Source organism: Chionomys nivalis, chromosome 7 (assembly GCF_950005125.1).
Source record: "Chionomys nivalis chromosome 7, mChiNiv1.1, whole genome shotgun sequence".
Lineage (NCBI taxonomy): Eukaryota > Metazoa > Chordata > Mammalia > Rodentia > Cricetidae > Chionomys > Chionomys nivalis.
This window is the reverse complement of record NC_080092.1, coordinates 101,686,506-101,712,639: the sequence shown is the minus strand read 5'-3', so window position 1 is coordinate 101,712,639 and position 26,134 is coordinate 101,686,506. Positions and strand designations below refer to the sequence as shown.

The window sequence follows — 26,134 nt, the reverse complement described above, 5'->3', positions numbered from 1 at the left end:
GGCCCAAGACAGTTTCTTTATTAACCAATGGTAATCACAGCATCCAGAGGGAAATCCCACATCACCCTAAGGTGAGCTAGTTCTACAGAGGGACTTCCAGGACAGCCAGGGCTATATAAAGAAATCCTGTTGTGATAAGCCAATAAACAAATAATAAATAAATCGAAGGGAGCAAGCAAAAGTGCCTTGGCCCATTTTAATGCCATGTTGACTTCCGACTCCATTTTACCTGTAGGGTGAAACAAAGTTCAGGTTCCCAAGCCCTAGAGTAGCTGGCCTCCTTCCAATAGCTGACCCACCTCCTCCCTAATCCTTAGTCCTTAGGCATCTTTAGTTCTCTAGAAACATGGCTATTCTTAACAACAGAAAGAACAATAAATCTGTGGACTGAAAAGCTTGCATTGTATGTCAGTAGCTGTCGTGGAACTGGCTCTTGTAGATCAGGCTGGCCTCAAACTCACAGGGATCCAAGTGCTGAGATTAAAGGTCGCCCGGCTGAAGCTCCTAATTTTAACTGTAACCTGGCACTTGTGATTTTTGTGTTTAAATACTTGCTTCAGTTGGCATTTGGGATCACGGTTCTGTGGCCCTGATCTATCAACCCCCTCTTTGTCCCCCTTCTTTTGTGCTGCCCTATATTCAATTTTTAAAAAGATTTATTTATTAATGTATACAATGTTTTGTCTGCATGTATGACTGCACGCCAGAAGAGGGCACCAGATCCCGTTGTGAATGGTTGTGAGCCACCATGTGGCTAACGGGAATTGAACTCAGGACCTCCGGAAGAGCAGATGCTCTACATTAGGTATTGCCTTGAGGTATCCTCTTGTGTCTGCTTGGGTTGATTCGGAGCCTCGGACCACAACAAAATATGAATGAATTCCGATCCACTCTTCAGGCTCCTACGACCACACCCACGCGCTGCACGGACACAGCCAGGAGTGACGCCATTCTTTGCAGGTCCCAGGTTAAATTCAGGCGCCCTGTGACCGGCCCGCCCTCCTGCACAAGGTCCCGCCCCGTGAGTGCCCAAACCGAGGCACAACTCCGAAATGCATAATAATCAGTCTCCACCCCTAGGAAGTCCCTACCCGGTTCTTAGCCCGGAAGTCCGCGGGACAGAAGTCCGGAAGTTCGAGAGATGGTTCCCTAGTCCCCTTCCGCTAATTCGGTACGCACCCCTCGGTTCCCGCGCAAGTGTGTGTCCCGAGGCGTTCTGGTTCCGATCGGCTGTGCTTCCCGTTTTCATGTTCGTGCCCTGCGCGGGTCATTGCTTGCGGACCTGGATTGGGTACTGGGCAGGTTGAGCAAACCGGGCGTGTGCACTCCGGAGGAGGAGCGAGCGGAACGGGCTGCTTGTGGAGCTTGTTGGTAACTGAGGCCAGAGGGAGGCGAGTTGTGTGCCTAACTAGGATTCTTGAGGATGTAGGTGGGGTACGAAGCTTGATAGCACCCGAGTATTCAAGGAGCCACTCACAACTGCGGCTTGGGGTGTTGTCTCCACGGGTCTTGGCCGCAGCGTCCCATTAATTTGGATGCATTTGGGCCATTGTTAGTATGATAGTAGAAACTCAAGACACTGGCACTTTCAGTTCCCCTTCTTGGTAGGAAGAGGAGTTTCTGGAAGACTCAGTTAAGGTGCCGGAAGCCTGAGAGCTGCTGGGGGCTAACAGAACAATTTCAAAACGAGGGTTCAGTCAAGGAAAGACTTCTCAGATGGGACTGTTGTTTGGAAGTGAGACCAGGCCTTACTTTCTGGGCTGTGGAGTCCCTGTGCCCATACATAATTGTGGGCTGAGATGGTCTCATGGAGAAAGGAGTTTAGGGTCTGCTGTGGACTTTCCCCTGGCCGCCTGTAAGAGTGGGTGAGGTGCTGTGTGTCTTTCCCAGCCGAGTCTGCTGTGAAGTGAAGCCCAGGTTCCAGGGATGTACATGCAGGTGGAGACAAGAACCAGCACCCGCCTCCATCTGAAGAGGGCTCCAGGCATCCGGTCTTGGTCCCTGCTGGTCGGTAAGGCTTCCCAATGTTTCCCAACTCAAATCTTTTTTTTTTTTTTTTTTTTTTTTTTTTTTTTTTGGTTTTTCGAGACAGGGTTTCTCTGTGGTTTTGGAGCCTGTCCTGGAACTAGCTCTTGTAGACCAGGCTGGTCTCGAACTCACAGAGATCCGCCTGCCTCTGCCTCCCAAGTGCTGGGATTAAAGGCGTGCGCCACCACCGCCCGGCCAACTCAAATCTTAAAAGTAATATAAACAGTCTCTTTGTATTTTAAGTTCTTCTCAATACAAGACCTGATAGAGCATGTTTCATTAACCTTGGTGTGCCTTTCAGAGGACATGCAGGGTCCCCTTGCATGCTGGGCAAGCTCTCTTAACACTGAGATGTATTCCAGCCTATCTTAGCTCTCTCTCTCTCTCTCTCTCTCTCTCTCTCTCTCTCCCTCCCTCCCTCCCTCCCTCCCTCCCTCCCTCCCTCCCTCCATTCTTCCCTCCCTCTCTTTTTTTCTCTGACTTTTAGAGACAGGGTTTCTCTGCGTAGCATTGGAGCCCGTCCTGGAACTTGCTATGTAGACCAGGCTGGCCTCAAACTCACAGAAATCTGCCTGTCTCTGCCTCCCCAGTGCTGGGATTAAAGGCAAGCGCCACAACCTATCTGCTTTCTTGAGGTCACTAGTTTTTCTTCCATGTGACAGGTGATCATGGGTTCACATTTCTCCTTTTCCCTGTTTCCTTCCCCTTCGTTAAGTGTGCTTAGCCTCCTGGACTCTCTCCCCCATCACTGCCTATCAGAAGTCTCTTGCATCTCAGGGACAGCTGCACTTGTGTGGGCTAGGCTGTGCAGAGTTGGAGGTGAGGCACTGGCTGTGGCTTCAGCAGTAGCGTCTCTGTAGTCTGTCCTTATGATTTGTGAAGGTTCTGCATGTCTGTGTTGTATTACACTTCTCTATGTAGTCTTATCTTCATTCCTCATCACATGTGGGCGATACTTAATCTGTCATTTGCATTTTCATTGGGTAGCTGACAAGTCTGGTGAATGCCATGGGTCGCATGTCCTGCTTTTAATTGTGTGTATGTGTATCTATGTATGGGTCTATGCAGGTACATATAGGTGCCCGTGGAGTCCAAAAGAGCATTAGCTCCCTGGAGCTGAAGCTGCACGAGGTTGTGAGTGGCCTGACAATGGGTGCAGGCACCAATGTTGTCGGACTTTTCTTTGGGCCTCCAGCTCACAAATAACAAGATGGAAACTTATTGTGAAAGTTTGGCTTTTCGCTTAGGCTTGTCCACAGCTAGCTCTTATAACTTAATCTGCTCCTGCTGATCTACATTCTGCCACATGGTCTTTTTACTCTCCTCCATTCTGCATGTCCTACTTGGTCCTTTGCTGGCAAGTGCCTAGATTCATCCCAAGTTCCTTTCACTACCCAGAAGTCCCGCCTATTCTCTCCTGCCTAGCTATTGGCTATTCAGGATTTTATTAAAACAATCACCATGACACATCTTCACACAGTGTGATAAAATATCCCACAACAGTGCCGAGAACTGGGGTCCTCTGAAAAAGCAGTCTATATTCTTAACCAATAAGCTACCTTTCCAGTCCCTTTATTTTTTAACGGTTTATTTATTTTATGTATATAAGTATTCTATCTAAATGTATACCTGCATGCTGGAAGACAGTATCAGATGCCATTATAGATGGTTGTGAGCCACCATGTGGGTGCTGGGAAGTAAACTCAGGACCTCTGAAAGAGCAGCCAGTGCTCTTAACCACTGAGCCATCTCTCCGGTCCCTTGTCTGTGTCACCAATCCTGCACTAGGTACCCGCTACCCCTGAACAATCTGTCCTGCCGTGAGACAGGTCTGCTTGTTGGGGGCTATAGTTAACAAGATAATCCTTCTCTCTCTACAGGAATATTATCCACTGGCCTGGCTGCCGCCTATTACAGTGGAGGTAAAGTATGCTACCCCCTTCAGTTTCCTTGTACTTGGAAATGGGAACACACACACACACACACACACAGTGAGCAGTTCTGGTGTGTGTGGCCTTTGGGGTGGCCTCTGCCTTGCCTTGAGGGATGACCACAGCCAATGTCTTGCCATCTTGAATTTCTTCCTGTTAGAAAGTACCCTTGGAAAGAAGTTGTTTAGCTTTTGCCTGCTGCCACGCCACAGGGAGGAATTATGTGCCCCGTGCTCTATGCCAAGGCTGTATAGATCTACCTATCTCCTAGATGGACTCAGAGTCTGGGATGCATATGTCTCCAGCAACCCAGGCAGGCAGAGAAGCACAGTTGACTAAGCCTCTAACCTGAGCTAAAGGAAGGAAAGACTGGGCTGGTAGGACCCTATGGACCTTGTCTCCTTTAGTTAATGGACTGATGTACTATGTCTGCTTGCAGATAGTCTGGGCTGGAAGCTCTTCTATGTCACAGGCTGCCTGTTTGTAGCTGTACAGAACTTGGAGGACTGGGAGGTAAGATGCCACAGTAGCTCCCTGGCCATTAGGAAGCGTCTGTCCCAGCCCAGAGGCACTGGGTTACCTGGAGTCAGCCCTTGGCTTTGCTTGTAATACCCCTGGACTCTTCTAGAAGCTACTCGTAACTGTTTTCACCAAGGTTCTGTTTTTGTTTTTTTTTTTTTTTGTAGACTTGCCTCAAATTCAAAAGTAAGCCTACTGCCTCAGCCTCTTGACAGGCATGAAGCACCACACTCAACTCACAGAAGTTCTTTTTTTCTGGAGTTGTTACAAGTCTGCATAGTCCCTGGGCTGGACTGGCTACACAGGGCAGGGACCTGTGAGAACATGCAGCTAACTCACAGTTGGACCAGCTCCCAGGCTCTGAAGTTCAAGGGTTGAGGGCTTCCTCTGACCATCCAGGACCTCACTGCAGGCCCAAGATAGTTAAAAGGAATCAGCAGAACTTGAGTCTGGGAAAAGTCAGGTTGCCTCTGGGGAAGTCCCCTACCCTTGGCCTCTTGGCTGGATTTCTGCATTATTGCCAGCCTGTCCCTTTGTTCTTTTATTTACCCAGTACTAAGGGATGAAGTTAGGTCCTCACGTGTGCTGGGCAAGTGTTCTACCACTGAGCAGATACCCAGCCTGGTCTTGGTTTCATGCAAGGAGAATTCCATCTGCTTTTCTCATGTGCCCCTCACCCACAGGAGTACAAGAGGTCAGACACAGAAGCTGACCCTGGAAGAAAGCCCTGGAGGCTTTGGGGGTTGGGCTTCCACTGGGCATCTTGAATGTCTGTGCTGGTGTGAGTGGGGAGGATGCCTCAGCATCAGCTTGGCCCTCTTCCTGGGGTTCTGTGTGTGGTCAGCATATATTGGTTTGCAGGAAGCCATTTTCAACAAGAGCACGGGGAAGGTCATCTTAAAAACGTTCAGCCTCTACAAGAAGCTGCTGACTCTTCTCAGAGCAGGCCATGACCAAGGTAAGAGTGGGGAGTTGGTCCGGATGGTTTCACCTGCTCAGGGAATGACGGGCTCCCGACATATCCTGGCTTACACATACCCTGTCCTGCATATGGTTGGGTGAGGGCAGTAGGGGTGGGTCACCAGGCAGACCAGCAGGGAGTCATTTTGTTCTTCAGGAACCATTTGGCCTCTCTCAGGTCCAAGTCTTGGACACGATTCCTGTCAGCTATATGAGGCCTGCATGAGAGGATGTGGTCAGAGGAAACCTCCAGCCCTTGAGCTTCTGGGCTTGTGAGCTAAGCCTATGAAGTAATATAAGGTTCTCGTAGGTCTCTTCCCTGTGTATTCAGTCCAGCCATTGTGCATTACAAATGTGTGCATCCCACAGGACCCTCAGAGTAGGCGTTTAACATAGGGAGTCAGGCCCCAAGGACCTCAGGCCTCTTATATGGAGTGCTGGCGGTACACAGCCAGATGTGGCAGTATACAGCCAGTGGAGGCCAGAGCATTATGGGGATGTGGGTTAGCGCACTGGCTGAACTTTCCCGGCACATCTGAGAGCCTGTCCTCACAGGATGCAAGCCACGGGGTCAGCCCTGTGTCACTGTTGCAGTGGGGTGAGACAGGTTTCCCAGTGGCTCTGGGGAAAGTAGTATCAGCCATACATTAGTTAGGAACAGTTTTCCTGTGAGAGGGAATGGCAGGGCTACCGCACTGGAACCAGATAGGCTTTCCAGCGTTAGGTAAAATCAGGCAAAAAGGCTAGCATGAAGATGGCAGCTTGGGCTTAGTGATCTCTTCTGTAGAATCGCCCAGGACAGCCAGCTTCTGTCTAACAATGCATGAGTGATGAGTCTCCTGGGTGTGTTCTTATCCAGAAATTATTCCGGGGCCTGGCAGTGGTGGAAGGCAGAGGCAGGCGGATCCCCATGAGTTCAAGGCCAGCCTGGTCTACAGAATGAGTTCCAGGACAGGCTTCAAAGCCAGTCTAAAAGAAAAATTATTCTGGACCCATAGTCCAGAATAAGGACTAGCAAACGCCTTTGTCACTGATGTCACTCCTGTTCAGAGCGGGACATCCTGAGGCAGGCTGTCCTACGGCATAGGGGGGAGCATATGGACGACTGCCCATCTGTAAATCCTCCCGTCCCCAGTGGTGGTCCTGCTAAGAGACATCCAGGATGTGAATGTGGAGGAGGAGAAGGTCCGTTACTTTGGGAAGGGCTACACTGTGGTGCTCCGGTTCGCGACAGGCTTTTCCCACCCCCTTACTCAGAGTGCAGTCATGGGCCGACGCAGGTAAGGGTGGTACAGAGAAAGACTGGGCATCCCGTGGTGTTTCTCGGGGCAGCAGGGCAGATGCTGAGTGTTTATAGACAGGAATATGGGGCTGTAGGAGGGATGTGTGTACTTAGGTGCAGCTTTGCTGTGGGTATCTGTAGGGCAGGCAACAAAACAGGGTTGAGGGCTGTGAAGAGTGGGCTGAGGCCAGAGATTTGGGACACCTGGGGTTGTTGTGGGTGTATGGTAGGGGATCAGTGTGGGTCTTTGTGGTGTGTTATGGGACTGCATTTTTCCCACGGTGACCTGCTTTCTTAATGCTGGCCTAGTGATGTGGAAGCCATTGCCAAACTCATCACCAGCTTCTTGGAGTTGCACCGCCTGGAGAGCCCCTCAGAACGGTCACAGAGCAGTGACAGTGAAGCCGATGGCTCTGGTGACCAAAGCTGACAGTGTGGAGCAGCTGCTGGTAAATGCCACCCATTTCTGACATGTCTCCAACTGACTTTCCCGTTATGAGGGTGCAGGCAGATCTTGTGTGGACCACCTGTCTTTCGCTTGTTTACGCTTCTACGCTTTGCAGAGCCATGGGCTGGACATCTTCCGCAACCCAGAAAGGCTGCATCTATCAGGATGCGAGAGGTGGGTGCTACATCCAGAGGAGGGCAGCAAATCAGAAATGAGTGCCTTCTCCAGAGATAGACGACAACTCTGGCTTAGGTCACAGCCTGGTCTGGATAAGCTCACCCAAGGGCATCCAAGGTATAAGACGCCATTCTTTGTTCAGCACAGGCCTAGTGTCTGCCTTGAAGAGGCCCTGCCACCCCAGGCTACCTAGTCAAGGCCCCACTTCATAGTGAGAGTGAGACACCCACATGCATGTAAGGAAGATCCACTCCTGTGTACAGTGGTGCCGACTTGTGCTAAAAATCCTGATGTCTCCTCTCTCGGACCAGCCCTCCTCAAGATGGACATTCCTGGTGGTCAGGGGCTTCCCGGAAGGCAGCTCGAGTGCTGCAGACGGCCCCGCTCCTGCCTGGAGCGCTGAGAGCCCAGCAGTGTTGGAGCGCCGCTGTTAGGAACAGAAGGCTCTCCCAGCCCAAACCTGGGAGAAGCTGCCAGTGGAGGAAAGGCCACCCCTTCTGGTTTTCTGCAGCCTTTGAGAACCGGGAGCCCCTTTCCAGAAGCCTTGGAAAGACCTGGGGAAGACAGGCACGTGATACACATCCCTACAAAGTGAGGCCGGAAGAAAGCTGAAGGCCAGCCTGGGCACTGCCTTTTCTAACAGAAGCTGTTCCAGCCCCTGATGGCCTTCTCTGCTCTTCTAGTTCTCTCTGAGGGACTCAAGTCCCCCACAAGTACAGTGTTCACTAAGTTGCCGGGAAGCTTGGCTTCCAGGCCTGAAAGCTGTGGACCTCTGGTCTCCACACAGTCCCCACAGCTGCTGCCTATGCCTGGCCAGGTAGAACTGGGAAAACGAGGAGTTATAGGCAAAGAAGTCAAGGCAGCCTTGAGGCCACTGTACTGGGCTGGACGGGAATAGTTACGCCAGAACCTTCAACAGGTCTTTTTGAAGTGACTGCTATCAGTTCTGACTTGGGGAATATGGTTGAACATGTCAAAGTGAGCTTTTGTTTTGTTTTGTTTTGTTTTACGAGACAGGGTTTCTCTGTGTTGCCCTGGCTGTCCTGGTACTTGCTCTGTAGACCAGACTGGCTTTGAACTCGCAAAGATCTGCCTGCCTCTGCCTCCCAAGTACTGGGATTAAAGGTGTGTGCCAACATTGCCTGGCAGAATGAGTTTTTTCAATGGTCAAATTAAACAATTTTTTTCTTCACAAATAAAGTGTGAAACATAGCTGGTGGGTTTTGACTTGTCACCTACAGGCTCTTAAGGTACTTTAGACAAGGGAGGAGTCTGTCTCTTGGGTGCTGTCCTATCCCCTTCCTGTATTTCCCAGTGCTGGGACTCATTCCTAGGTAAAGGAACGAAGCCCTCTATGAGCCAGGGTGGTGGCAAAAAGCTGATTCAAGTTTCTGTAAGTGGAGCTTCTGCTTCCTTCTACTGTCTTTTTATTTCATAATAAAGCTCTACATGCAAATTGCAAATGAGTCTCCATGTGCCTTTTTCTGGGTTCTGCTTTGCCTAAGGTACTATTTACAGTTTGGGAGCCTGTCTACACAGGTGTCCAGGGTTCAGCAGGAAGATCACAGGCCCCACGTGGCTGGGCACTGAGGCAGGAATCTTGGTGTTGTCTAGGCTGATATAGAGGACCCCAGCCCCTCAGGGGTTCTGACCTGTGTCCCAGCATGAGCTGGGGGGTGGTGGCAGTGGCAGTGGGGCAGCCGCCTCACCCAGATCCTGCAGCAGACCCTGCAGTTGCTGCATACTTGGAAGCACGTTCTCCTCCAGCCACTCCTCTATGGTGTCCGGGTAGAAGGCCAGCTGCAGGGCAGCCTCCAGCTGCTGCACAAGGTTGCTCCATCTGCTCAGAAGGCTGCGGGCAACAGCAGCTGTGAGCTCGACTTGATGAGAATTCCTGCTAAACTTTCTTGCCTTAACACTGATAACCATAACCATGGCTACTGTGGGTGTTCATAAAGGGACAGGATATTCCAGAGCCTGAGCACTGGGAGGATGTGATGACGGTGGCTACCTGAGCGCCTCTGGCTGTATGTGCTGGATCATAACTGGGTGAATAAGCTTCCGCCTGCGGTGGTAGGGGCTGAACCAGCCAGTGACATACCTGGAGCAAATGCTGACAGTCAGTGAGCCAGCAGTGGATAAGAGTTAACTGTGGGGAAACTAGGGAAACCTTTGTAAAGAACAATGCCGGGAGAAGATGGAGTCGCTTACCTGTTCCTTTCCAGAAGTGTATCCACAGAGCTGCGCAGGTGGAGGCTGACTTGTGTGACGAGGGCATGGATGTCACTGCCAGGGAAGGAGCCAGCTCCCTCACTGCCAGAGAGTCACACTGAGATGGGTGTTCCCCAGAGGTGGGAGGGGTAGGGCATGTCAGGTAGGATGGGATTACCTCACAGTATCCATTATTTCCAGGCTTGAAACCCCAAGGAAATGCTCCACTCTCAGCTTAACATCCTCAGCAAAGCCTCCTGAAACCATCCACAGGCAGAAGAGGTCAGAGAGGCCTCCTGACCTTTGGGTGCTATGGGTGAAAAGGCACAGCATCTCAGGGGACCCCAGCCAGGCTCGCTGGCTGCTTTTTCATTGAGCATGTGAGAGATATTTGTTTAAGATCGGGGTGGAACCCAGAATGATGTGGTAGCGGTAGGTACTACGTGCATAAGCCTGTGGCTTCACTACACACCAAGAAGGGTGTGGTGGTAGCGGTAGGTACTGTGTGCATGAGCCCGTGGCCACGTTGCAAGTGTCAGTCATGGGCAGAGTGCTCTAGAGCACTCCAAACAAACTGCTGGGTGTGAGACCAGGGCAGACACACCTCCAGGTCAGCATGAGAGGCTGTTAGGAAGCCATTGACAGACAGTTCCTTCTCCGTGTTGGGAGGCCTAGGTCCCAGTACAATCGTTCCTCAGAAACAGGAAGAGCTAAAGTCAACACCACTAACACCAATGACTTTTCAGTACTGGTGAGAGCTGTCTGCTTGTCTTTCTGCACATTCTAGACATTTATAATGAACAACTGACAGAAAAAAAGCTAAAATAAGACCACTTCTACATCTTTCCTCTACCCCATAGTTGTTAAATGTTTTGGGGGGCTCTCCTGTCCATGTGGCCATCCTTTGAGCATTGTAAATTCCTACACAGTCGTTTCCTTAGGCCATCTGGGTGTAGGAGCACTGGGATGAGGGCTCCTGCAGCAGTGGGAGCACCCAGTTCTGCAGTCTGCATCTCAGGACACTTATACAGCAAAGATACCTTCTGCATCTGCACCTGAGGCATCAATTTCTTATGTAGGTTTTTCTAAGTCTGTGGGGCATGTCCGTTCTAACTTCTAGTCTACCCGCGGCTCAGGCTAAGGATCTGGGTGTAGGCAATCCCAGGCCAGTGGCAGACAAGCAAGTGGACAGACTGTAAACACGAGTCTTCTTCCCCTGCAAAGGACTGCAGTCCAGAGGGAGCAGGCCAATGAATGGTCAAGGGAAACCAGCACCTGGCCTCCCACTTCCTGTAAGCTAAGGGTAGGTGAGAGGCCTAAAACCGTTGGCTGGGACATACCATGCACAAGCGACTGGAGACAGGCAGCCAGAGAAGGGATCCCCACAGGAAGCAGCTCACACAGCACAGAGAAGTGGTCGTACCTATGTCCACAAGAAGAGTATTCAGCGCCACAGCCTTCAATTCATCTTATCATGATGAAGATGCCATGATCTGGGTACTCTTTCTCCTGTTTGAGGGGTTCCAAGGCCGAGATCCACTGTGGGCAGCCTGGTGTATCCCACCCATTACCTGGCTCAGGGTTCCATGTCTGGGATTTTACATTAGGTTTCTTATGATGCCCTAGGGAGGAGCCTGTGTGGGGAAATAGGCCATGAGCACTTGGGTCCACTCCACAGTGTCCACCTGAGGTGGAGCATTCGTAGTCTTTATTACTCCTTTTCTGTGGTCTGCACCCTATCTATCCACCTCACGCTTTCCCCTAAGGCCCAGCAGGTCATCTGACCCCTCTGGTGCTGGGCAGAGAACCTCCTTGTCTTAGTTTCTTTAGCTTAAGGGGTAGAGAGATGTTCCTCAAGTGTGACAGGTGAAGGCTGATCAAAGAGCCAGGGACCAGACATCACACTAGACAGCCTCACTTGGCTAAGAATCCTGCTCTGTTAGTCACATTTTGGAACTTGTGAAGGCTCCAGAGGACACCTTTCCAGCTCTTCTAGCAAAATTGCCAGCTTCAACTGGTCCAGCTCAAAGGTTGGAACCTGATGCTACGATTTGGCCAGAACCAAAGACTGGGTTCATTCTATTTTTCAAAGGGTGTGACATCCTAAAAGAACCAGAACTAATCTTCATGCCGTGCTACGTGAGACATACGGTATCATTCATGCATGCAAACCACAGAGACTAGAGGGTCGCGTGCTTGTGGTTCTGAGCACTTCAGTGTTTCCTCAGCCACGAGGGAATGAAGAGCATGAAGGGCAAGGCCAACACTGACAGGCTGCCATCATGGGTGAGGGGAACTGTTCTCCACACTAGGCCTGACCTTACCTCTGCCAGCCAGTCAGAATGATTCCTTGCAGAGCATCCACTGGCCCACTGACCGCCACCTGGAGCCACTGCTCATGGTTTCTAACGTGGTGCTCAATAGGCGGCAGGGCCTGACTTGCCCCGGTGGCCCCCTTGAAGGCACTGGCAGCCCACAGCCTCTGGAAGCCACACTCCTGGTACTTTCCCATGAGGAAGACTAGGTAAGAAAACAAGCCAATGAGCAGCTCTTATAGAGAAGAGGCCCTGGATACACAGCCTAACCAAAGCAGCCCAGAGCTGCTACCCTAGCAGAGAGGAGACTCCATTCCCATATGGCCTGTGGTTTATCACTTATTGGGAATAAACATTTCATGAAGAGCTGGAAAGAACCTGGGATAATCTGGAGCCAGCAGGGGATCTCATGCCAGCACAGGGGGCTTTGCATGGCCCTTCCTGTTCCATGCTGGTCAGCCAAATGAGGAGCCTGTATTCTCAGGCTGAAGAGTTCAGGTTACAGGGTCATGGAGGACTAGGAAACAATCATGCAGGCACATGCACCATGAGCAACCTGTACTGACTTTTGCTGTGGACATCCAGGTCAGCTCCATAGTCCCAGAGCACAGGTTCCACCAGTTGAGGCACCCCAGATGCTGTCAACAGAGCAAGGCCATGAGTGTGGGAAAGACCACTTGGGTCACACCCCTACTCCTTACACATATTTGTTTTATACAGGGGTCTCACTTTGCTGCCCAGGCTGGCCCTGAAATCCAATCCTCTTGCCTCATCTTCCTAAGTACTGAGATTATAGTCATGTGCCACCATGCTCACCTCTGGCATATTCTTTTTTTTTTTTTTTTTTTTTTTTTTGGTTTTTCGAGACAGGGTTTCTCTGTAGCTTTGGAGCCTTTCCTGGAACTCCCTTTGTAGACCAGGCTGGCCTCGAACTTACAGAGATCCGCCTGCCTCTGCCTCCCGAGTGCTGGGATTAAAGGCGTGCGCCACCACCGCCCGGCTGGCATATTCTTTTAATGTTAAAGTGGGAAAATAAACGTCTTCTCAGGTCTAGTGGGTTCTCAGTACAGCTTACAGAGCTACAAATGATGTTTGTAGCTGCCTGCTTTTGTGAGGAGGGACTCCTACACTCTTCTCTGAGCTGCTGGCTTTGTGGCCTCAGGGAACTGGAACACATCTCTATAGGAGCTGATTCTAACCCATTAATGTAAAACATACACTAGCCTCACAGTGTAGGCACAGCTGGTCTCAGGGTTCAGTGGAGCTAGGTGGTGTGTCTAGGTGCTGTCTCCCAGGCTGGAGAAGGTACTCTTCAGCTCTCATCTCCAAGCTTTGGGACAGTGTGAACTTTTAACCCTGGCATCTACAAGGCTGGTCACAGGGTACACATAGGCTCTCAAAAGCCCTGGAAGCATTGGACAGTCCCACGGCCCCTCTGGGCCTGCCGGCAGCCACACCAATTTCTGGCCCGCACTCCTGCAAGGCTGCACGGTAACTTGAAGGGAGGATTAAACCCAGCACTTTCGCTGGAGCACACATATTAAGAGCTCATTTCCAAGGCCTCTGGGACTTGAGGTCTTGGGCAGCCACATATAAGCCCCCATCCACCAGGCCCTGCCAACCTTTCAGCTGTTCCTGGGGGATGTCCCGTAGCATGTCATCCCACACCAAGGGTGTTGTGCCAGGGTGCTGTGCCAGCACATGGCTGGCTACTGCCTGCATATGGGACAGACACAATTTTGCAAGGCTGTTCTGTTCCTGCTGTAGCCACTGTTTTGAGGTCTCCCCCTCGCCCAAGTAGTAGACCTAGGAGGAAGAAACAGGATGGGATTGCATCTGTTGCCATCCTTACGTCCACAGGAGAGGAGACTAAGAAGGAGCTCAGCTTCCCTGGTCTCTATAGGAAGATTCACTCTTGGGTTCACAGCAGCTCTGCTCAGGTCACCCTATTACCTCAGTGAAGAGTGGATGGATGTGTCCCACTGTGCCATGGCTATTCCTGACAGATGTGATGATGCTGATGGGACTTGTCCTGCACTCACAATGGGAATGAAAAAGCCAGACACAGAAGGCAACATGTGGTGTGATTCCATCTGTGAAATGTACATACATTTTTTTTCTGAGACAGGGCTTCACACACAGATTATGGATTGTATTTTACTCCTCTTCCTCTTTTTGTTTTTGTTTTTTTTTTTTTGGTTTTTCGAGACAGGGTTTCTCTGTGGCTTTGGAGCCTGTCCTGGAACTAACTCTGTAGACCAGGCTGGTCTCGAACTCACAGAGATCCGCCTGCCTCTGCCTCCCGAGTGCTGGGATTAAAGGCGTGCGCCACCATCGCCCGGCTTCTCTTTTTGTTTTTTTATTTGGTGTGCATTGGTGTTTCGCCCGCATGTATGTCTGTGCAAGGATGTCAGATCCCCTGAAACTAAACTTACACACGTTGTGGGCAGCCATGTGGGTGCTGGGAATCGAACCCAGGTCCTCTGGAAGAGCAGTAGTGCTCGAGCCCCCCTCCTCTTCTTTTTGGAGGCAGGATTTCCTATAGCCCAGGCTGGCTTGTAATTCAATGCTGTAAGGTGCTGGGTTTCAAGTGTGTATCCTCAAATCTTACTTTCAGATTTATTTTGAGATACCACAGCCCAAGCTGTGTAGCCCAGGCTGGTCTCAAATTTGTGGCAATTCTCTTGCCCTAGCCTCCAAGTGCTAGGATTATAGGTGTCAGCCACCATGTCCAGCTCTAATTTTCTTTTAAAAGAGGAAATCTCAGCCGGGTAATGGTGGAGCATGCCTTTAATCCCAGCACTGGGGAGGCCAGAGACAGGAGGATCTCTGTAAATTTGAGGCCAGCATGGTCTACAGCAAGTTCCAGGATAGGCTCCAAAGCTACACAGAGAAACCCTGTCTCGTGGCGGGGGTGGGGAGGAAATCTCAGAGTTGACCGCCTACAAACCCAGGCTGTGGTCTTTGTCTCAGAGCTCCTCCAGCACTGCCCACATCTGGAATCTAGCCAGATGAGAAGAGGGGTAGAGACTAGCCACTGGGCAGGCTAGGTAGGAGGACACACCACAGAGACACCAGGGGAACATTTTTCCCAAATAGTGCTTCAAGATCCAAACATAACAACACTTTCTCCTCTCAACACCTCAAACTACATTTCTTTTGCTAGAACAGTCTGAAAGGGCATGGATTTGTTCACGGCTGGGACTGGCTCTGTCCCTGCAGGAGGAGGAGGAGGAAGTAAAGAAGTCTGTCCCTCTGGACAGTAGTGACATCTGGTATGTGGGGTACCTCACTTGGGCTCTGTGTAGGACTGCCCTATGCCAGGTGACACTCCTCTCCAGAGACGTCATCTAGAATAGGTCCCTAATTAGGATTATCTCCTTGGCAATCCCCGCCTTTATTCTTTAGTGTTTGGACTCTTTCTCTATTTAAAAGAATCCATAGCGGGGCGATGGTGGCGCACGCCTTTAATCCCAGCACTCAGAAGGCAGAGGCAGGCGGATCTCTGGGAGTTCGAGACCAGCCTGGTCTACAGAGCTAGTTCCAGGACAGGCTCCAAAGCCACAGAGAAACCCTGTCTCGAAAAACCAAAAAAAAAAAAAAAAAAAAAAAAAAGAATCCATAGTTCCTGGCACAGTGGCACATGCCTGTAATTCTAGTGTTTGGCAGGTTGAGGCAGAAGCATCAAAAGTTCAAACCAGCCTAGATAATGTAATGAAACTGTATCTCAAGAATTTTTAAATTAAATTAAACCAAAAGAAAACAAAGGGGGCTGGAGAGATTGCTCAGAGCACTGGAAGCTCTTCCAGAGGATCCAGCTTTGATTCCCAGCACCCACAGGGTGGCTCATAGCCATCTGCAGTCCCAGGCAATCCTGACACCCTCTTCTGGCTCCTGAGGGCACCAGGCATACACAGACATGGTACACAGACATATATGCAGGCAAAATATCCATACACATAAAATAAATAAGTAAATAAATAAATACAAAAAAGAAAAGGAAGAAAGAAAGAAAAGAAAGAAGCCATGACATGGGACAAGGTGTCTGAAGAAAAGAGGCTGCAGACCTTGAGAGCGAAGGCACTCACCTCATCACAGCCAATGTGGAGCCACTGGGCACCCCTGTGCAGCCCCATGATCTGGTCAACCATATCTTTTACCAGTGCTAGCGACTCAGCCTCATGAGGGTTCAGGGTGTTGGGGAAGAGAGCCACTTCACGGAGGTGTGCAAATGCAGCATGCTTTAGCACAAACTATGGAGAGACAAGGAGAGGGGAGCTGGTCCCTGTGATGTCCCTGGGGGGGGGCGGCGGTCCCCGTGATGTCCCTGGGGGGGCCGGTCCCCGTGATGTCCCTGGGGGAGGGCGGTCCCCGTGATGTCCCTGGGGGGGCTGGTCCCCATGATGTCCCTGGCAAGAGTTCCAAGCTTATGTTGCTTGACAGTGTGCCTGAGGGCCAGCTGGGTGGCCTGCAAAGGTGACTCTTCCAGATGGCTGCAGCTAAGACAACTTGAGAGCCTGCAGGGCAGTAACCTCTAACTCTGCTTGAGCTGGGTTCTAAACCCTCTAGCTGGTTCCTCAGCAGCCTCTTCCCTTCTCCCTTCCCTGTCCCTGTTTTCCCCCCTCCTTCCTTCCTCCTCCTTCTCTGTCTCTGTGGTGTTGGGTCTTTATTTAACGCAAGGCCTTGCATGTGCTAAATAAGTTATTTTACTAGATGACTTACTAGTATCTCTAGCTTCTTTTTACTTACATGGGTGTTTTGCTTGTTAGGGTTAGAGGTCTGTGCACCATGTATGTCTAGTAACTATGAGGCCAGAAAGAGGGCATTAGATCCCTTAGAACTGGAGTCACAGGCAGTTTTGAGCAGCCTTGTGCGTGCTGCGATCAAACCTGGGTTCTCTGGAGGAGCAGCCAGCGGTCTTAACAGCTCCAGCCCCTCCAGTTCTTTTTCTTTTTAAATTTTACTGTAGAGGAATGACTGCAACTGCATCCTACAAGCCATTAAATCAACACTAGGTTTGCTTCTCAGTTGTCTTATATGTGAGAAATAATTTTGAATACTGGTAAAAAGACACAAGCAAAAAATGCAAGGCTTCCTTCCTTCCTCCCTCCCTCCCTCCCTCCCTCCCTCCCTCCCTCCCTCCCTCCCTCCCTTCCTTCCTTCCTAGCAGAGCTGTCCTGACCAAGAGTGTGCTCTCTGGCTGCTGACAGGCTGGTGCTGCTGAGGACAGGGGCTCAGGTGGCATGCCTATGCACATTGGAGCCCAAGCCCAATCTCTGAAACCCACATTCCTCCCGCTCACCTCCATATGTCCAAATGTCTGCACCAAGGGAACCACTTCCAGCTCATTGAGCTTGGCCAGGCGCAGGATCTCCGCAACTTCAGAGGGGCTGGAGTGATAAGAGCATAGAGGCCTGTGTCAGTCCAGCCAGTCCTTCCCCGCCCCTTTGCATCTTATATGGACTGGTCACAGAGTCATCCTGCACAACAGGGGTTGACAGACTGGCCCAGGAGCAAAATTAACTACTCACCTGCTTTTATATAGCCTTAACCTAAGAAAGGGTCCCTTCAGCCCCCTCACCCCTGATTTTATTTTACTCTGAAAGACAAACAAATATTCACTGTTTGGAACACAGCAAAGCACAGCGAGCAGGCAAACCTACACCATGTGCAGGTGCACCGGAGAACTGGACACCCAGAGCCATACTGCCCTCGAGCGTGGTGGTCACTTCCCACAGTCACAGAACATGACCTTTGGTTTGTTTGGGGCTTTTTGAAACAGGATGGGAGTCCATGCTCCTGCATGGGCCATTCGAGACTAGTATAGGCAGTTATTCCATGCCTAACTAAAGAATCAGCAATGACCACATCTATACCCCCCGACCCTCTGCTTGGGATCAAACCCAATACCTTGTGTATGCTAGGCCAGCACTCAACCACTGAGTTACATCCCCAGCTTCACCAATTCAGGAACTAAAATGACATTGCAAAGTTGTTTTAATCTTGGGGCTGGAGAGATGGCTCAGAGGTTAAGAGCACTGGCTGCTCTTCCAGAGGTCCTGAGTTCAATTCCCAGCGACCACATGGTGGCTCACAACCATCTGTGCTGAGATTTGGCGCCCTCCTCAGGCGTGCGGGCATACATCGAGACAGAATGTTGTATACATAATAAAAATAAAAAAAAAAAAAGTTGTTTTAATCTTGATTTCTATAAGAGGCTTAGTATTTTCCCACCTGCCTATACATTCCAAGGTTCAAATCAAACTGTGAGAAGCTGGGGAGATCATTCAGTGGTTGAAATGCCTGTTGCATAAGCAACAGAACTAGAGTTCAGATCCCTGGACCCAGGTAAGTGCTGGGTGAGCATGGTGGTCCATCTGCAATCCCAGTGCTCAGAAGGCACAGACAGGCAATCCCAGAGCAAGCTGGCTTGCCAGATTAGCCAAAATGGTGTGTTCTGGATTCAACCAAAGATGCTGCTTCAACAAATAAAGTGGAGAGTGATAAAGACTTGGGATGTCAGGCCTCCACATGTACTTGCACACACACACACACACACACACACACACACGAGACAGACACATACACACATGAGAAAAAAAATTCAATTGTGGTCTTAAAAGCAGCCCAGTTCCAGCTGCCTCATGACTTCTTACTCTTCCCCACAGAGTTACAGAGCAGGTGCTCATTTTCTCTTTTAAATGCTTCTTGACTACCTTTAATGTGTATGTTTTACTTAAAAAATACTTCCTGCGGGGGCTGGAGAGATGGCTCAGTGGTTAAGAGCATTGCCTGCTTTTCCAAAGGTCCTGAGTTCAATTCCCATCAACCACATGATGGCTCACAACCATCTGTAATATCTGATGCCCTCTTCTGGCCTGCAGACATACAGACAGAATATTGTATACATAATAAATAAATAAATATTAAAAAAAATACTTCCTGCATGTGTGTGTGTGCTCACGTTCTGTGTGTGCCACGTGCCTGTGGGAACCGGAGGAAGTTAGAAGAGAACACTGGATTCCCTGGAGTTATATGTGGTTGTGAGTCATGACGTGAGTCCTGGGAACCAAACCCAGGTCGTCTGTAAAAGCAGAAGTGCTCCTAAACACAAAGGCACCCTTGCAGGCACTCGATGTTTTACTTAAATAAAAATTTCTTTTTGGTATAAGTGTTTTGCCTGTATACCACCATTTTGTTTGTTTTTTCTCTGTGTAAAAACCCTGGCTATCCAGGACCTCAATTTGTAGTTTCAGGCTGGCCTCGAACTCACAGAGATCCACCTGCCTCTGCCTTCCAAGCATTGGGATTACATGTTACACCACCACTGCCTTGCCAGCTTTGTTTTTGAGACAGGATTTCACTCTGCAGCCAAAGCTGACCTTTGACTTTCAACAATCATCCTATCTCAGCCTCCAAACTGCTGGGAGCACAGGTGTCAGCCACCACACCAGGCTACATGTTTTAATTTTGTAACCAACTTATATAAATAAAGACATATGCTTAGAAAGTCAGAAAAGGAATGTAAGCTATTAGAGTCCAATTATCCACCCACAGTTCTGCACAAAGTCACCCTTCTTGGAGGCCCTCACACCTCCTGGGGACCCTCTGCTGGCTCTGATACCTGTACGCATGCTTGGCCCGCAGCAGCATCAGGCGGCCCTCATAGGGAAACATGTCTTCATACTCAATGAGGAGACCATTTGCACCGAGTGTGTGGAATAGGGGAAACACCTGGAGGGAAACAGGGGTTAAAAATGTGGCAATCTGAACAACAAAGGACTTAGCTGAATGGACACCTTTTTCCTTTCTAAGTTCTGGAGAGGGATGGGAACTGATATTCATATTTCTCTCTTACAAACTTTAAATCTGGAATGTGTATTTGATCTTTGCTTAACAAATTCTTGGTTAACAACATACCTATTTAGCACAGGAGTGTAATGTGCCATTCAACAGCTGTTACCACAGAACAATGAATTCTAGTGGTTCAGCTGAGGGGAACTTGTGCCAGCTGGGAGACATCCTGGAGCCAGGTCTGCGTGCTATAGCAGCAGGAGGCACCAGGAGTAGCTCTGGAGATGAAGTCAGCCTATAGGAAGGAAGAGCAGGTGGGGTGTGTGCAGAGGAAGGTGAGAAATCTCAAAGCTCTCGTTCTCACCACTTCCTTCTCAATCTTTGTGATGGGTAGAAATTCCCTATCTCTAGGAGGTTTTGGACCTGTTCATCCTTCTATACAGACTAACTGGGAACTTTTTTTTTCTGGTCTGAGGTCAAGGCCAGTGATTTTAAAAACAAAACAAAAACCACAATGTAGGCGTAGGCACTATCCATATTCAAAACAGCCATCAGTCTCCAAATAAGGATCCAAATGTTTTCTGTGACATGTAACATGTTTTCTTTCTTTTTAAAACATTTATTTTATTGGTATTTTGCTTACATGTATGTCTGTGTGAGTAGTTAAGAGCCGCCACATGGGTAGTATGAATCAAGCCTAGGTCCTCTGGGAGGGGACCAGCCCCATACAGGAAAGTACTAAAGCTGGATCAACAAAATCAGTTCAGGACTGAAAATCAGCCATGGATGAGTCACAGAATGGGTACAAATCACAGAGGCCATCTGACCATTGAGAAGTGATCTAACTCAATCATCCAGATTGAGATAAAGTGAAATGATGGTGAATGTATCTGTTTCCCCAGTGCTCTGCTGTTCTGGGCTGGGAAAGACCATCTGTGGTTCAGATGTCTGAGAGCTTGAGACAAGAGAGGCCGGGACCTCAGACACAGGAGACTCTGGGCTTTCATGTCTTAGATAGTTCAGAGGTTTTTCACTGTTAAGCTGTATAAACAGATATCATAAGCTAATGTTTATTTTTCTCTTGGTATGGAATATTTTTTTGTTGTTTTTTTCCAAGACAGGGAATGTTTCTCTGTTTAACAGTTTTGGCTGTCCTGGAACTCTCTTTGTAAACTAGGCTAACCTTAAACTCACAGAGATCTGTCTGCCTCTGACTCCCGAGTGCTGGCTAGGATTTGAGGCGTGCATGACCACTGTCTGGCTGTCTGGAATACTTTAAGACAAATCCCAGACATCCTTTTACCTGTAAATAGTTCATTTTTTTGTTTGTTTGTTTCTCTGTGAAACACTCCTTGCTGTGCTAGAATTTGCTTTGTAGTAGACCAGGCTGGCCTTGAACTGACAGAGATCTGCCTGCCTCTGCCTCCCGAGTGCTGGGATTAAAGGTGTGTGCCACCATCACCCGGCAATATTTCAATTTATATTTCAAACTATTTGTTAAGGACTTAGAAGACAATAACCGTAACCCTTATCCCACCAAATCAATTATTAATAATTCCTTAATAGTCCTCATTCCCAAATTTTTCTATTTCAAAAAGCTGTGGCTTGGGTCAGATTTATACATTTTTAAAATTTTTATTTAATGTACATTAGTGTTTTGCCTACATGTACGTCTGTTTGAGGGTATTGGATCCTCTGGAACTGGAGTTACAGACAACGGTGAGTTGCCATATGGGTGCTGGGTCCTCTGGAAGAGCAGTCAGAGGTCTTAACCACTGAACCATCTCTCCAGCCTCCAGATTTATACATTTTTAAGTAGAATTTTTTTGTTTCTGTGTGTATGTTAATATATGTTTATGTGTGAGGGGGGCAGAGGTTGAAGGAGCAGAACAAACTCCATTAGACAGGACCTAACTAAGGGGGGTGGTGAATGCAGCCCAAAAGTCATAAGCATTCCCAAGAAACTGTGTTTGCCCTGGTGAAAATGACCCACCAGGGTGTCCAAAGATCATCTGCTTGCTTCAGACATCCTTGTCCTTGTAGGTATCTAATGAACTACTGTTTTGAAATTCTTTTTTTTTTTTTTTTTTTTTTTTGGTTTTTCGAGACAGGGTTTCTCTGTGGTTTTGGAGCCTGTCCTGGAGCTAGCTCTTGTAGACCAGGCTGGTCTCGAACTCACAGAGATCCACCTGCCTCTGCCTCCCAAGTGCTGGGATTAAAGGCGTGCACCACCACCGCCCGGCTCTGTTTTGAAATTCTTTTTTTTTTTTTAAAATATTTATTTATTTATTATGTATACAATATTCTATCTGTGTGTATGTCTGCAGGCCAGAAGAGGGCACCAGACCTCATTACAGATGGTTGTGAGCCACCATGTGGTTGCCGGGAATTGAACTCAGGACCTTTGGAAGAGCAGGCAATGCTCTTAACTACTGAGCCATCTCTCCAGCCCCCTGTTTTGAAATTCTTATCTGCTGACAGTCATTGTTTTGAAATTCCCCTACATCCCAATCAATGAATTCAAAAGCTGCATGCTTTTACCCAATCCTGAAAGGCCAAGGCATTTTTCTCTTTAAAATCCCCTTACCCTGAAGCCTGGTTCTCCCCAACCCCTGTGCCAGTGTTGGATTATGATCCGAGTTAGCTAACGTGTAATCAATACGCCCCAGTGTGTTTGCATCGGATACCAGCTCTGTAGTGGTCTTGTTTGGGGGTTCCGTGTGACGCGGGCACAAAGTATACCTCACAACGGCTGAGATTATAGATATAAATCATAACCCCAGCCCCTCAATGTTTTTTTTAACATTTAAAGGGTGGGGAGGCACAGTGCCTATGTGAAGATCAGAGAATTGGGGACATGGTTTTCTTCTTCCTTTATAAAGGGTCATCAGGTTGGCAGGACTCACTAGCCCCTTGAGCAGATTTTTGGTTTTTCAAGACAGGGTCTGTCTGTGAAACAGTGCTGGCTGTCCTGGAACTCACAGAGATCTGACTGTCTTTGCTTCCTACTTATATGATGTTATTTTGAGACAGGGTATCATACTGCACTCCAGGCTGGCCTAAAACTATGAAGCCCACACTTGCCTCTTCCTGTATCAGCCTCTCACTGATAACAAATACTGTGTTTTAATTTCAAATTTATTTGCTAAAAATTACCAACATTTGTTCTGTGTCTGATTGCATTTTCAAATGTCCCTTAGCATATCTACTTTCCATTTTCCTGAAGCTGGTCATTAGCTACAGTCAAGTTAAAAATATTGCATTTGTTTATGTGTGTGTGTGTGTGTGTATGTATGGGGACACACTCACACACACACAAAACAGACCCTGAGTTCAGTCAGAGGACACCTTGCAGGAGTCAGTTCTCTCCTTCCAGCTGTGAGGCCTAGGGATCACATTCAGGTTGTCAGGTTTAGTAGCAAGGGACTTTATCCACTAAATCATGTCACTGACCATGTCTTTAAAAGCCAGGCTTCATTCTCTGGGCAAGACTATTTCCAATATGGCACTGGAGGGGGCACATCTGACAGGAGTTCAGATGGCACTGGCCAGACCTCCATGGACCTTCTTCCTGGGGGGCACTGCCCGAGTCACTGTAGCTAGCATGTCAGTAGGATTACTAAGTCAGAGATCTCCTTGTTCCTTCCTCTCCCCTTTTCGGTAGGAGGGGTGTGATATGTGTTGAAACAGGGGCTCTCATGTAGTAAAACCTGGCCTCAAAATCACTATGTAGCTGAGGATGACCTTGAACTGACCTTCCTGTCTCCACCTCCTAAGTGCTAGGATCTGGTCTGTTAGGAACACCTTGCTTGCTTGCTTGCTTCTTCCCTTTCTTCCTTTCCTTTCCCTTTTTTTTTTCAAGACAGGGTTTCTCTGTAGCTTTGGAGCCTGTCCTGGAACTCGCTCTATAGACCAGGCTAGCCTCAGACTCACAGATATCCACTGGTCTCTGCCTCCCAAGTGCTGGGATTAAAGGTCTTTACTACCACTGCCAAACACCACCTCTTTTTTGAGACAATGTCTCACGTAGTTCAGGATCAATGCTGGCCTTGATCTCCTGAAGCTCCTGCCACTACTTCTTCAGTACTGGGATTACAGATAAGTGCTACTATGTTCATGCTGAAGAATGTATTGGTATTCGAGGACGGTTGTAAGATCTGATCACACATGGAATAGCTTCAAATAACAGGAATTTTCTCTCATAGTTCTGGAGGCCAGGAAATAGCAGGGCATCCTTCTTGTCTCTTACTGTAGTTAAAACTACTCTTCATGTTCACTGATCTGTGACTATCGTTCCTGTCTCTGCTTCTGTTGTCACAGGTGTCCTTCTTACATGTCTTTTCCTCTTCCCCGCGTCTAAAACCTCCGCTTCTACCTGAGTTTAGATCCCCAACACTTATGTAAAAGCCTGGTATGGGGGTGTATGTGCCTGTAACCCCAGCACTGGCAGGGTAGAGACAGGCAGATTATGGAGTTTATCTCAAATGGTGAGTTCCAGGTTCAGTGAGAGATCTTGTTCCCGCCCGCCAAAAATATAGTGATAGAGGAAACCATCTGTTGTTGACCTCTGATCTCCCCATGCACACACATGGGTAAGTGTATAGTGTGCTTCCCCAAAACATATACCTCACACACAATTCACCTTTTAAAAAAGTAACTCTTATTTATTCATTTAATTTTTATGTGTGTTGGTATTTGGCCTGTATGTGTGTCTTTTTTTATTTTATCATTTCATGTGCATTAGAGTTTTGCCTGCATGTATATCTGTCTGAGTGAGGGTGTGGGATACTCTGAAACTGGAATTACAGGCAGGAATGAGCTGCCATGTGGGTGCTGGGAACTGAACCTGGGTCTTTTGGAAGAGCAGCCGGTGCTCTCAAACACGGAGTCATCTCTCCAGCCCCTTAATCCACCTTTCTTATTCAGACTCATAGAAATCAAGTATGACCTCATCTTAACTGGCCAACTCTCTATGGACTGTTTTTAGGTCAGGTCACTGTACAGGCGCTAAGTGTTAAGACTTGAATTTCTCTTTCTGGCGGATACAGTTCAGTCCCAACAAAGACATCGTGGTTCTTTGTGCCATCCTGGTTGTCCTGTCTGGTTTTGAGGGGCAATGGGAGGAAAAGAAAAATCTATGCTCTGTCGCCGCCCTGCCTGATCCAGGGTCCCCATGGTTATGTCACCAGTGCCCACTGCCGCAGAGGAAAAGGTGCTTATCTAGAGGCAAATGGAGTCCTTACCTCAGAGAGGTACGAAACCTTCGGAGGTGCTCCTTTAAGGTCCAAATGAACGAATCTCATCTTAAATGGCGTGGCACGTGACATGTTGGTATTTTTTTGTGAACTACTATAACAGGGTCTTCATGTAGGACTTCTTCCTGGTGCACAGAGCTCACGTTACAGTCCAGCAGCAGAGGCAGCCCCTCCCCCTTTCTTTTTCAGTTCTGATAACAGCCAAGTTTGCTCTACTACACCAGAGGAAACTCATTTTACTAATATGAAAATAAACCGAAAAGTTTATCTCCGTATTCAAATATAGTATTGTGTATTGCCCCCAAATAGAAAACCATTGATTTCCTTGTGAGATAATTATGATTTATAGCAACCAAAAAACTCTGCAAGCCCAGCAGTGGCAAACACCTGTAACACCTTTCCCACTTCACCCCCACCCGAGGAGGGAACAATTGGAAGTTTAAGGCTTGCCTGGGCTATAAAGGAAAGTCAAGGTTAGCCTTGGCAACTTAATGAGACCCTGTCTCCATATTAATAAGTAAAACAAAGTCCGGGGATATGGTTTAGTGATACAACACTTGTTCAGTATGCATAAGGCCTAAGGTTCAATTCCTAGTACTGAAAACACAAGGCAATGATAATTTGGGGGGCGGGATAGGAAGTGTGGCTAGCTCCATGGTACAGCACTTGCTCCCTATGCCAGAAGCCCTGGGGATAATAATAATTTGAAAAGGGAACAAGCTTTACAGAAGCCGGAACTAAGTGTAGTTTGCATTAAAATTAATTTCTGGATGATACTGAAGCTGCCAGGAACTTAAAGAAACAGTTGTATACCTTTTACAAAACCACAAAGGATTATAAAGGAAAGGAGATGATGTATTCAGTTCCACGATTTCACCTGGTGGTCCTGTGCAAGGACTCAAAGCCACAGCCTTAGGGGCCCCCGACCCGCCCACTCACAGCCAGGAAATACTTGTCCAAGAGGCAGGTCTGGCAGTTCAAAGTCCCTGACCGGATTCTCAGTGCAACTTTGGGGGAAGACGTTGCCTGCCGTGGGAGACAGGCCATCCTGGTACAGCCCACCGTCCGGCTGCGGGCTTGACTCACCCACGCCGGAGCCTCAGCACTGCGCGGCACCGCTCCGAGGGGTCGCGGACCTCCAAAGGCGCCCCAAGCAGTAGCGCCCAGGGCCGAGAAGGCCACGCCCTTCCCCACTCGGCCTCCGATTGCTCACG

General features: G+C 48.7%; 2 protein-coding genes across 8 annotated transcripts; one reads left to right on the top strand and one right to left on the bottom strand.

The window, feature by feature from the left end:
* The first annotated feature begins 1,020 nt into the window (after positions 1-1,020).
* Positions 1,021-8,802, top strand: LOC130877259 (cytochrome b-245 chaperone 1). Of its 2 annotated transcripts, none has more exons than XM_057774368.1 (7): positions 1,021-1,371; positions 1,891-2,011; positions 3,909-3,950; positions 4,399-4,472; positions 5,340-5,436; positions 6,574-6,718; positions 7,030-8,802. In XM_057774368.1, exons 2-7 carry the CDS (start codon positions 1,927-1,929, stop codon positions 7,148-7,150), a joined length of 564 nt encoding a protein of 187 aa, XP_057630351.1. In that variant the 5' UTR covers positions 1,021-1,371; positions 1,891-1,926; the 3' UTR covers positions 7,151-8,802. The 2 variants fall into 2 exon arrangements, with proteins under 2 accessions (XP_057630351.1, XP_057630352.1); XM_057774369.1 differs by having other exon boundaries at positions 1,133-1,171.
* On the bottom strand, positions 8,758-26,131 carry Hexd (hexosaminidase D). Of its 6 annotated transcripts, none has more exons than XM_057774361.1 (13): positions 26,007-26,131; positions 24,909-25,045; positions 19,496-19,605; positions 17,174-17,261; positions 15,960-16,124; positions 13,494-13,677; positions 12,438-12,509; positions 11,881-12,076; positions 10,897-10,979; positions 9,735-9,813; positions 9,557-9,658; positions 9,357-9,446; positions 8,758-9,197 (listed from the first exon to the last, which is right to left on the bottom strand). In XM_057774361.1, the coding sequence occupies exons 2-13, from the start codon at positions 24,990-24,992 to the stop codon at positions 8,984-8,986; spliced, it is 1,467 nt and encodes a 488-aa protein (XP_057630344.1). In that variant the 5' UTR covers positions 24,993-25,045; positions 26,007-26,131; the 3' UTR covers positions 8,758-8,983. The 6 variants fall into 6 exon arrangements, with proteins under 6 accessions (XP_057630344.1, XP_057630346.1, XP_057630347.1 ...); XM_057774363.1 differs by having other exon boundaries at positions 9,557-9,631; XM_057774364.1 differs by having other exon boundaries at positions 13,494-13,587.
* Between the last annotated feature and the right edge of the window lie 3 nt (positions 26,132-26,134).